This window comes from Lepus europaeus, chromosome 18, assembly GCF_033115175.1.
Source record: "Lepus europaeus isolate LE1 chromosome 18, mLepTim1.pri, whole genome shotgun sequence".
Taxonomy (NCBI): domain Eukaryota; kingdom Metazoa; phylum Chordata; class Mammalia; order Lagomorpha; family Leporidae; genus Lepus; species Lepus europaeus.
This window is the reverse complement of record NC_084844.1, coordinates 55,581,676-55,594,476: the sequence shown is the minus strand read 5'-3', so window position 1 is coordinate 55,594,476 and position 12,801 is coordinate 55,581,676. Positions and strand designations below refer to the sequence as shown.

Below are 12,801 nucleotides of genomic sequence, written 5' to 3'. Positions count from 1 at the left end.
CAGTGCAGGATGACCCAAGTGCTTGGGCCCTGCACCCGCCTGGGAGACCAGGAGAAGCACCTGGCTCCTGGCTTCAGATCAGTGCGGTGTGCCGGTCACAGCGTGTCGGCTGCAGCAGCTGCAGTGGCCATTGGGGGGTGAACCAACGGAAAAAAGGAAGACCTTTCTCTCTCTCTCTCTCTCTCTCTCTCACTGTCCACTCTGCCTGTCCAAAAAAAAAAAAAAAACACATAATAGTGAAATCTACCATTCATAATACCTGATGGGAAGTAGGTAAGAACAAACACAAAAGATAAATTACAGTCCCAACAGAACCCCTGGATGAGAAAGGATCCATAGTTTGAATGAATGAAGCCTAGACACAAAGGAGTAATTAAAATTGTTTCCGTAAGAAAGGTCTAGGGGCCAGCAGCTTTGTGGTGGCACAGAGGGTATAGCCACTGCATGTGACACCAGCATCCCATATGGGCGCACCAATTCAGGACCCAGCTGCTCCACTGCCAATCCAGCTCCTTGCTAATGCACCTGTGAAAGCAGCAGAAGGTGGCCTAAGTGCTTGGATCTCTGTATCAGCCTGGCCCACTCCTGGCCATTGTGGCCACTTGGGAGTCAATCAGTAGATAGAAGGTTTCTCTTTCTCTCTGTCTCTCCCTCTCTCTAATTCTGCCTTTTTTATAAGTAAATAAATCTTAAAAATAAATAAATAAATAAAAGAAGTTCTAGCCAGTGCTACCTTCCTCTCCTCTCTCCCTACAAAATGAAAACGGAGCATGTGTCTCTCAAGAAAACAAGTATCTCTGGAGAGAACTAGTCTTCCTAGGGTGAATGTGGCCATATTCATTCTGGTATTTGAAATACCTCGAAACTACTGACAGAAAAGGAAACTCCAGCCTATCAGATGATGACTCATAATCAGAGCTCTAATCAATGGACAATCACAAATTACAAGATGTCAACAAAAAAAAGGACAAAGATTAAAAACAGCTAAGAAATTGAGGAAATATGAGATAATCCAAAGCACAGAAAATAATTTTTTAAAATACCACAATCAAAGCTTGGAAGTTAAAACAGACTCTAGGCCGGCGCCGCGGCTCACTAGGCTAATCCTCCGCCTTGCGGCGCTGGCACACCGGGTTCTAGTCCCGGTCGGGGCACCGATCCTGTCCCGGTTGCCCCTCTTCCAGGCCAGCTCTCTGCTGTGGCCAGGGAGTGCAGTGGAGGATGGCCCAAGTCCTTGGGCCCTGCACCCCATGGGAGACCAGGAGAAGCACCTGGCTCCTGCCATCGGATCAGTGCGGTGCACCGGCCGTAGCGCGCTACCGCGGCGGCCATTGGAGGGTGAACCAACGGCAAAAGGAAGACCTTTCTCTCTGTCTCTCTCTCACTGTCCACTCTGCCTGTCAAAAATAAAAATAAAAAAAAATTAAAAAAAATAAAAATTAAAGTTAAAAAAAAAAAAACAGACTCTAAGAATACTACATAGAGATATAAAAAATAAATTTCCCAGAATATAGAGTAAGAAAAACCAAAAGATGAAAATTATAAAAGAAAGATAAAAAAAATAAGGAATTTAAAGGCATTCAAACATTCAAAAAATGTTTCAGGAAAATAGAAAACCATGAAGGAATACATCAAAAGGAAAGCAACAGAAATTTTCTCAGAAATGAAAATACCATGAATCTTCAAAATAAGAGTTTATCTGATGCACAGAAAAATGATCCAAACCTAAAATAAAGGAAAATTATTAAAAAGCTTACAGTAAGATATAAAAACAGTAGCCAGCACTGTGGCACAGCAGGTAAAGCCACCGCCAGTGCCGACATCCCATTTGGGCACCAGTTCAAGTCATGGCTGCTCCATTTTCGATCCAGCTCTCTGCTTAATGCACCTGGGACAGCAGCAGAAGATAGCCCAAGTGCTGGGCCCCTGCCACCCACATGGGAGACCTGGAAGAAGCTCCTGGCTCCCGGCTTTGGATTGGCACAGCTCCAGCCGTCACAGCCAACTGGGAACTGAACCAGCAGATGGAAGACCTCTGTGTGTGTGTGTGTGTGTGTGTCTCCCTCTCTACCTCCCTCCCTCCCTCCCTCTCTGCCTCTGCCTTTCTTGTAACTCTGCCTTTCACATAAATCTTTTAAAAAGAGAGAGAGATAAAAATAGGTATTCATTTAAAGTAACATTTCTGCCACATTTAAGTGGATCTACACTTGTTCTCAAAACTTACCTTGAGCCTAACACTCACAGAGGCCATTTTCCCTTCTCTGCATCCTTTCCCTGCTTGTCTTCCAAAATCCAACTCTAATCTTGCTCCTCTGTGAAACTTTTCACTCAAGCAGTGTAAGTGACGTTAGCCTCTCCTGCACATTTCATCTGACATTCGATCTGTTGTTACCCATGCTTTACTTCTTTTTTTTTTTTCTTTTTAATTTTTTTATTTTTGACAGGCAGAGTGGATAGTGAGAGAGAGAGAGAGAGACAGAAAGAAAGAAAGGTCTTCCTTTTTGCCGTTGGTTCACCCTCCAATAGCCACTGCGGCTGGCGCATCTCGCTGATCCGAAGCCAGGAGCCTGGTCTCCCATGCGGGTGCAGGGCCCAAGCACTTGGGCCATCCTCCACTGCCTTCCCGGGCCATAGCAGAGAGCTGGCCTGGAAGAGGGGCAACCGGGATAGAATCCAGCGCCCCAACCGGGACTAGAACCCGGTGTGCCGGCGCCACAAGGCGGAGGATTAGCCTGTTAAGCCACGGCGCCGGCCTATGCTTTACTTCTTGAATTGCTATAGCCTACAGGCACTTGTTAGAATTTCAGTTAAATTGTTGTTTCTCAGAAAATAAGAATACATTCTTACAAATGTTTTATAACGTTTCAAAGGATCCTGCACCAAGGAGACATCAAATGTCAGGTAGATCTGAAACTAATTCCTGGGACCTATCTTAATTTCATTAGCTCCTTATTTCATCTTCTCTTTTCCTAAATTCATAAATAAGTTACACATTTCCTTGAACTAAAGTTTAAGGAAATCTTAGGAGAAAAAACATAAATGGCAAGTAGTATCTTATTTCAAAGCTCCCACAAACCATAATTTACATTTTCTAATTGCAAAGCACTTATCCTAAACAGCAACCAACAAGGGATTTCAGTGCCTGGTGATACACAACTCAGTGGAAGGATGCAAAGGGACCTCTTGTGGAAAGGGCCAGAGAGGTGGAGGAAATACGCTGTCCTAAGTAATCCAACAATTCTCTTTGACGAGTGTCAGCGTTGGTGTTTGCCTTCTCCTGATCCATAGCAATAGGCTGAACAGTAATCTAACTCCAACCAAGTCTGGGTCTAAAATTTTAACACGCCAGAATCAAGTTCTAAACGCTTTATCATAAGGTATAAATGACTATTATGATGTCTTCTCAAACTTTCAACACTTGCATGGAAGAGAAAAAGATTGTAAGAAATCTAGCTGGATACAGGATAATTATAAAGCAGTTTAGACAGCACTCTGGCCTCAGAACCAGCCCTTAAGGCATTTGAATCTGGCTAAAAGCCCATGAGAATTTCTCAGGCATGGAAAGCCAAGACACTGTGGCAAAAAATGACCTAAATGAAAGATCTCTGTGAGTGAAATCCCAGTGGAAAGAACAGGCCATCAAAGAAGGAGCTGCCTTTCTCTGAAGGGAAAAGAGAACTTCCACTTTGATTCTGGCTTTGTCTAAATAAGGTCGGAGTTTGTGAACTCAAGAGGTTTCCATAGCCTTGGCAGCTCAGGACAAGAGCCTCAGGTGATTACTGATATCATAAATGAGAGTGTCAATTGTTAAATCAACAATGGGAGTCACTGTGCAACTACTCCCCATGTACGATCTCTGTCTTTAATGTGTTGTACTATGAAAATTAACAGTAAAAATAGTCTTCAAACAGTACTTCATACTTTGTGTGTATGTGTGGATGGAAACTGTTGAAATCTTTACTTAGTATATACTATGTTGATCTTCTGTATATAAAGATAATTAAAAATGAATCTTAATGAAGAATGGGATGGGAGAGGGAGTAGGAGATGAGATGGTTTGTGGGTGGGAGGGTGGTTATGGGGGGAAAAACCACTATAATCCAAAAGTTGTACTTTTCAAATTCATATTTATTAAATAAAAGTTTTCTTAAAAAAAAAAAAAAGCAGTTTGGAACAAAACAATAAAATCTGATTAACTCAGTTTTTAGGGGAAATCTTGTTTTCATCCTGTGTTTATTTGTTTAAAAAAATTTAAGAACTTGCCCATGAATTCCAGAGGGAAGGCACTACAAGCACATAAATGTGTTTCCAGTCCTAAATGTAAGTCAGGCTGTCTTCTTATCCAAATAGATTTTAAAAAAACAAAGATCAGGACAGGCATTTGGCCTAACAGGTAAGATACTAAATGGGAATGCCTGCATCCCATATCAGAGTCTCTTGAGTTCAAGTTCTGGCTCTGCTCCCAATTCGTTTCCTGCTAACACACATCCTGGGAGGCAGCAGGGATGGCTCACACAGTTGGGTCCTACCTGCCATGTGGGAGACCCAGACTGAGTCCCCAGCTCTTGGCTTTGGCTTGGTATAGATCCAGCTGTTGCATGCATTTACAAAGTAAACCAAAGGATGAGAGATTTCTGTCTGTCTCTCTTTCTGCCTTTCAAATAAGTAAAATAAAAGTTCATATTTAAAGAAGAAAAATTTGGGGTAATGTTGTGGTATAGTGGGTAAAGCTACCATCTGGGATGCCAGCATCCCATATGGGCACTGGTACAAGTCCCAGCTGCTCCACTTCCAATCCAGCTCCCTGCTAATGGCTTGGAAAAAGCAGCAGCAAATGGCTCAAGTATCTGGGACCCTGTCATCCTGATTTCAGCCTGGCCCAGTGCTGGCCATTGTGGCCATCTGGGGAGTAAACAGGCATATGGAAGATCTCTCCCTGTGTGGCTCTCTCTCTGTATATAACACTTTCATTCCAAATAAATAAATAAATCTTAAAAAAAAAAAAAAGAAAAAAAAAAGGAAGGAAGGAAGGAAGACAGCTATAAATTGATTGATTGATTCAGGGCTGATGTGGCGCACACATGTTAAGCTGCCGTTTATAATGCTGGCATCCTGTATCAGCATGCCATTTTGAGTTCTGGCTGTCCTGCTTCCCATCCAGCATCCTGCTGATGGTCCTGGGAAGGCAGCAGATAATGGCTCAAATATGCAGGCCCCTGCCACCCATGTGAGAGACCCAGATGGAGTCCCTGGCTTTGGTTTGGCCCAGCCCTGGTTGTTGCCGCCATTTGGGAAGAGAAGCAGCAGATGAAGATTCATTCATTCACTCACTGATTCTCTCTTTCTCTCTCTCTCTGGGGCTTTGCCTTTCAAATAAATATTTTTGTTGATTAAAAAAAAAAATCTAATAAAGCTGGTGATTAGGACTACATCCTTTCTCTCACAGATCACAAATGTCATTCAGCTGATAACCAACGTTACAGACTAGATGATGTTGAAGAATTACTTTTGTATTAACTTTCAAGAGAAACTCTAGAAAATGAGGAAAGAGGTTCTTCTAAGAGGTGTTCCATACTTTTGGAGTTAAAAAATACTAAGTAGGAGATGGCATTGTAGCACAGTGGGTTAATCTACCACCTGTAACACTGGCAAGCCCATATCAGAATGCCTGTTCAAGTCCCAGGTACTCTGCTGCTTCTAACCCAGATCCCTGCTAATGCAACTGGATAAGCACCAGAAGATGGCCCAAGTACTTGGGCCCCAGCCACATGGGAGACCTGGATACAGCTCCAGGCTCCTAGCTTTGCCCTGGCCCAGCTTAGGCCATTAAGACCACTTGACGAGTGAACCAGTGGATGGAAGAGCTCTCTTTTTTTCTTCTCTCTCTCTCTCTCCTGTCCCCCAATCTTTCTCTGTCACTCTTTCAAATAATTAAATAAATCTTTTTTTAAAAAAAGGAAATATTAAGTTGCCCTCCTCAATATAGCTCCCACTTAATGTTTCACAGAAGGGAAAAAGGCTAGAACTCTATCTACCCTGAACTCTGACAAGAAATCTGATTATGAACACTGGTATAATAAAATTGACAGCATTCGTAGTCACATAAATTATTATTCCAGTTTTCACTTAAAATATCTTTCATTGGGCCAACATTGTAGCATAGCAGGTAAAGCTGCTCCTGTCACACCAGCATCCCATCTGGGTGCCACTTCAAGACCTGGCTCCTCCAATTCCAATACAACTCCCAGCTAATGCACTTGGGAAAGCAGTAGAAGATGGCCCAAGTGTTTGGGCCCCTGTACCCACATGGGAGACCTGGAGAAGCTCCTGGCTCCTAGATTCAGCCTGGCCCAGCCTTAGGCATAGTGGCCATTTGGGGAGTGAACCAGCAGGTGAAAGATCTCTCTCTCTCTTTCAAATAAATAAATCTTTTAAAAATATATATTTATCTTCCATGCCCTGTAAGGGTATGGGTAAAAGCATAAGAGTATATACACATACATACACAGCCCTTCCTTGTAGAAATTGCTATTTTTAAAATAGCAAAATATTTTAAGCATCTCTATTGCAAGACACTGTAACTTCTAACAATTTGTTACTTTTGGCAAATGCAATGTACACTAAAGATTAAAAGAGAAGAAAATTGCAATAAGTGTGTCTCTTTGGGACAAACAAATATATTTGAACTCTAATAAAATTTATATACAAATTGTTGAAAGCTTATTTAAAAAAATAATGTATTCTGCCAGGTTTTTAACCATACTTTACACCAACTGCTTTACACTTCTCAATACCAGGACTAGCTTAGAATTATTTCCACAGACATAAGTATAAATGTAAAAGCCACCAGCCTTCATGCTCATGACAGATTGGGGGGAGGTGGCAGGAAGAGGTTATTATTTAATAAGCCATACCATTTCAGATTCAATGGAAGGTTTTTCATGTGTTTGTAACAAAAAGTACTCAATGAATAAGTAAAATAGAATCATGGGCATCTGTAGACTGACATGGACACAATCCTTTCAATTTACTGTATCATGGACATCTCGAAGGAATTTAGCTTCTATTTTGTCTCTGTTGAGGATCTGTACAGATCAACACAGGACAGTTAAGTTTCTTAAATAAAACTTGCAATTTAGTTGGAAATCCAAAATGAAAAGGGTATACAATATTCTCAGGGTTTATGGAGAGAAATTAAAAAGATACAATGCATCTAGATCTTCGGCTCTTTTTCCTATTAAACTCTATAAAGGAAAATTGTATTTACCTACCAAAGATACAGAACCAGTAACTTCCTCTGCCACTATTTCAATTGGATTATTGAAGAAACAGTAATCCCTAAACTTGGAAAAGTTCATAATATACAGTAACTTTAAAACCCCTGCTGGAGTTGAATCTTTTATTTGATTACAAAGAATACTCACATGTGTGGGTTTTGAACTCCTGTAGGATTGGGATTCAGAGTAAACCTTGCTGTAGATTTGAAAGGTGGATTTGCAAAATTCAACTTCAGTGCTTTGCGTTTACCTGAGAAATAACAGATAAAAAGTAAAAGTTTCAAGTAATATAAAATGGGTACTATTCTGAGGGTGTAAGCAATTCATACCAAAAGGTAGATAAACTAGCTTTAACAAATAGTTAATATGGGACAATATTTTGAAAGGCAACAAAGAATTTCTCAGAATTAATAAAAGTAATCAAAAATTACCTGAAGTTATTACTAATCGCAAGTTACTCACTACGCTGCAGTACAACAAATAATGCTTCAAGTTTCACTGTTCAGCTGTCAACATTTTGTAAATGAAAATATCACCCTAAAAATCATTTATTGCAGCAAACAGAATGAAAAACTCTAAAATATTACTCTCTAATGTTATACTTTAATATCTTCCATTTAACAAAAATCACTTTCCTTCAAGTTTAACATAAACATGAGGCATTCTACACTTATAATGAGCTAAAAACACCATGGTACAATCAACTTAAAGCTCACAACACAGGTATTTCCCTGAAACCATTTCTTTGGGAGGTATCAACACTTTTTAGCACATGAGTAAAACATGTCTATTACAGAAAAATTAAATATCTAGAAAACATTCAGCTATATTATAATAAAGCTTTTTAAATTTTTTATATACTTCTTAATATAATTATCCCCAAAAGATCATTGTTCACTTTCTATTGTAGACTTTCTTTTCCCTACAACTGAAATCAGGCCATGATACTGTAACAAGTTTTAATCAATAACCACAATTCTTTCTACATTAATAAATCTGACAGAATTATTTATTTAGATTATTTAGGCACTTACTCCATACCTAAAACTAGTCTACAGGGTTGACAGCAAAATCAAGTTAACATTGCCTGTTCTCCTCTGTGAACCTCAATCCTCCAAAAGATGCTCAGCTTAAGATGAACTCATGGTGTCGGTACTGTGACATAGCAGGTTAAGCCTCTACCTTTGATGCCAGCATCCCATATGGGCACGGGTTCAAATCCCGACTGCTCCACTTCTGATCCAGCTCCCTGCTAATGCACCTGGGAAAGCAGTAGAAGATGGCCCAGATGATTGGGCCCCTGCAATCCCGTGTGGGAGACCCAGAAGAGGCTCCTGGCTCCTGGCTTTAGATCCGTTCAGCTCCGGCCATTGCAGGCATTTGGGGAGTGAGCCAATGGATAAAAGAGCTCTCTCTCTCTCCTTCTGTCTGCAACTCTCTCAAATAAATAAATAAATATTTAAAACAAACAAACAAACAAAGATGAACTTACAACACAGTTTTGAAAAGGAAAAGGAAGGCCCCAAAAAGTCAATGCAAAATGAGACTCGGAGAATGTGGGAGAGGTGGCTTTGACAATACACAGGAGCGGAAGTTTCTGGCTATCTTCTTATATTATTGAAGTGGTGCCTTCTCTTACCTTACTTCCCTGAGTTATCAGAATCAGCACTACCACTGTTCATGCTTTCATTTACTTCTCTCCTTCTCAAGTGCCCCAAAAGATCAAACCCCAAGGGGCCAGCATTGTAGCACAATGGGTTAACCTGTCATTTGCAATGCTGGCACTCCACACTCAAATGCCCGTTCAAGTCCTGGCTGTTCCACTTCTGATCCAGCTCCCGGCTAATGTGCCTGGGAAAGTTGTAGAAGATGGTCCAAGTGTTTGGGCTCTTGCCACCCATGTGGGAGTCCCAGGTGGAGTGCCTGGCTCTTGTTTTTGGCCTGCAACAGTCCTGGCCATTGCAGTATTTTGGGAAGTAAATCAGCAGATGGAAGATCTATTTCTCTATGTTTTATTTCTTTCTCTCTTTCCCCTCCTCCCTCTCTCTTTCCCCCTCTCTGTTGCTCTGCCTTTCAAATCTTTTTTTTTTTTTTTTTTTTTTTTGGTGACAGGCAGAGTTAGACAGTGAGAGAGAGAGAGAAGAAAGAAAGGTTTTCCTTCTGTTGGTTCACCCCTCAAATGGCTGCCATAGCTCGTGCAGTGCCCCGAACCGAAGCCAGGAGCCAGGTGCTTCATCCCGGTCCCCCATGCAAGTGCAGGGCCCAAGCACTTGGGCCATCCTCCACTGCCTTCCCAGGCCACAGCAGAGAGCTGGACTGGAACCGGGACAGAATCTGGCGCCCCAATTGGGACTAGAACCTGGGGTGCGAGCGCCGCAGGCAGAGGATTAGCCTAGTGAGCCGCGGTGCCGGCCTCAAATAAATCTTTTTTTAAAAAAGTTCTGTATTAGGTCAGGCATTTGGCATAGCAGTTAAACCACCACTTGGAACAGAATACCTGGATTCAAATCCTGCCTCTGCTCCGATTCCAGCTTCCTGGCAATGTGCAACTCAGAAGGCAGCAAGTCATGACTCAAGTACTTGGGTCTCTGACACCATATGGGAGACTCAGATTGATTTTTGGCTCCCGTCTTCAGCCTGGCCCAGTCCCGAGTATTGTGGGCTTTTGGTACATGAAGCAGCAGGTAAAAGATCTCTTTTACTGCCTTTCAAACAAAATTAATTTTAAAAGAAAGTTGTCTTAATACCCAGCATAATTAAAACATGCTTTTCACATTATCTGTATACAATGTCATCCACAAAGTTCACATGAGAAAAGCACTTCCATGCACATGATCGTTAGGAATGCTAAGCACTATGATTCTGAAGAACAGGGATTGGGCCAAGCACATCTACACTTATTTAGGCCTCAGAATACCTTCTGGGACCAGCATGGTGGCGCAGCAGGTAAAGCCGCCACCTGCAATGCTGGGATCCCATATGGGCGCCGGTTCAAGTCCCGGCTGCTCCATTTCCAATTCAGCTCTCTGCTATGGCCTGGGAAAGCAGTAGAAGATGGCCCAAGTCCTTGGGTCCCTGCACCTGCATGGGAGACCCCAAAGAAGCTCCTGACTCCTGGCTTCGAATCAGCCAGCTCCAGCCGTTGTGGCCATCTGGGGAGTGAACCAGCGGATGGAAGATCTTTCTCTCTCTCTGCCTCTGCCTAACTCTTGCCTTTGAAATAAACAAATCTTAAAAAAAAACAACAACAACAAAAAACTGCTGCTCTAACTCTAAGCAACAGATTCACCCAATACTAGAAAAATAAATCTTTCAGCTTTATTTAGCTTTAAATGAGATGATAAACAGCCCTGAATAATCTTCCTCCACTAACTTCTCAAGCAATGGAAACCTTCAACATCACTTTCCAGTCAGCTAAGCTGACCCTATAGTTTGGCTCAATCTCGTAGCCAAAGACTCCACCAGAACAGTCTACCACTCAAACAAGCTCTTTGCAATCTAAGTTACCAAAATCATTTCTCCTTTACCTTCTACAGATGAGAACAGTGTCATTTCTTCATTATTCATAGTTTCCAAAACATAAAAATGTGTCTGTCCTCAGAAAGATATTCTGTTTACATAGGGTCCACCTTGCCACCCTCCCTAAATTCATTCCCATCACCAAACTGCAAACATCTGCTCTAAATTTTTAAATATCTTGATTTATCTTTAACTGCAAATCATCTATAGCGTGATAGGCATCTAGAACAATCAGTAGTACAACAAGTTCTTATTGCATTACTATTATCAGAGTGTTTTTCTTATCAACATTTCACTGCCTTCCCACCACCATTTACAGGCTTGTTTTCCGTTATACCATTGGAAAGTAAGAGTGTTACCAGTATGGTAACAGTGAACCAGAATTCTTCCACCCAACCTGTAAGAACTGAGTGTCTTTAAAATACTTCACCCAATCTACATATCCTCGACCCCACTGATTCCATCAATTTGGAAAGCCCATGTTTAACAACTCTTACAGTAACAGCAAAGTTCTCAATTGTTAATTATAATGAAAAGATCACCGTAGGACCTTGACTAGCTGCCTCCAGAGTGTGGCTTCTGGGATATAAGGCTAATAGACCACTATGGGTTATGTGACAGGTTATTACAAAAATAGCCACAAGTCACTACCAATACCTTTAAGGATACTGATGACCGACTACATTGACTCCAAGTATTTAGAACATCCCATGGAGGATGTTGGGAGGAAGATGCCTTATATTCTAATTTCTCTCCTGGCTCTCAGTCCAAATACCTCATTTTCAAAACATAAAGCTCACCCAAAATTACTTTTTAATTGTCTGTAATCACGAGTTATAAGATGAGCAACACCAATTCTAACTATGCAACTTTATATTCAAACAATTGCATAAATCAGGCAATAAAGTGGTAGAAAAATTCATTTTCATTCCTTTTTCTCTCTAAACAACTATATAGCAATGAAGGACATCATGATTCTTAAACACAAGAGAAAAGGGAACAATCTTAGACTTGGAAGAAATGGGCAATTACAACAGTTCTATCCTAGACTTGCAGTATCAGACATTCCATGCACTCATATATTAAAGGTGGTTATTACTAACAGCCAATTTTGTATTGCCCCATCCCTACTCCAACCTTTGATACACAAGAGTAAGCAATAACCAAAAAAAAAATTCAAAAACCAGAAACTTTTGAACTCTCAGCAATAAAATGCTGTTATTCAGCTAAGCATTTTGGAAACTGAACTGTTCTCGTTCAAGAAACCAAATACACTTTTGTATGTGAACTGGAATTTTGGTAAGCCCACTGTAATATTTAAATAGCAACAGGTGTAAAAATATCCAATACATAAACTGTTGTGACAGGTAGGAGAGACAACAGACAAGGAAACTGACCCATCCACAGGTGTTTTGTTTGGCATTCTGCCAAAAATTAAAACTATGACAACACTTGGTCCAAGAGGCAGGAATAAGGAAGGTGATCGCTTTTTTTTTTTTTTTTTTTTTTTGCTAGGCAGAGTGGACAGTGAGAGAGAGAGACAGAGAAAGGTCTTCCTTTTGCCATTGGTTCACCCTCCAATGGCCGCTGCAGCCGGCGCACTGCAGCCGGCACACCACGCTGATCCAAAGGCAGGAGCCAGGTGCTTATCCTGGTCTCCCATGGGGTGCAGGGCCCAAGGACTTGGGCCATCCTCCACTGCACTCCTGGGCCACAGCAGAGAGCTGGCCTGGAAGAGGGGCAACCGGGACAGAATCCGGTGCCCCGACCTGGACTAGAACCTGGGGTGTCGGCGCTGCCGCAGGCAGAGGATTAGCCTAGTGAGCCGTGGCATCGGCCTTGTGATTGCTTTTTCTAGATGTTAAATGATCACCATTGAAACTCTAGTAAAGATAAATACAAAGATGTTTCTGTGGCCCAGTAACCTACACATCTGTAAGATCTAGATAAAAATAGTCTCTTATTTGGTAGCACTGTTACGGTGAGGATTATTAAATATGCAATG

General features: G+C 41.5%; 1 protein-coding gene across 2 annotated transcripts in view; it reads right to left on the bottom strand.

Annotated features, from left to right (window-relative positions):
• Positions 1-12,801, bottom strand: part of MAP2K4 (mitogen-activated protein kinase kinase 4) — a 120,642-nt gene that overhangs the window by 80,280 nt on the left and 27,561 nt on the right. For both annotated transcript variants that reach the window (XM_062216498.1, XM_062216499.1), the window contains one exon: positions 7,425-7,527. In XM_062216498.1, coding sequence (XP_062072482.1) covers positions 7,425-7,527 — 103 coding nt within the window. The remainder of the gene's footprint in view (positions 1-7,424; positions 7,528-12,801) is intronic.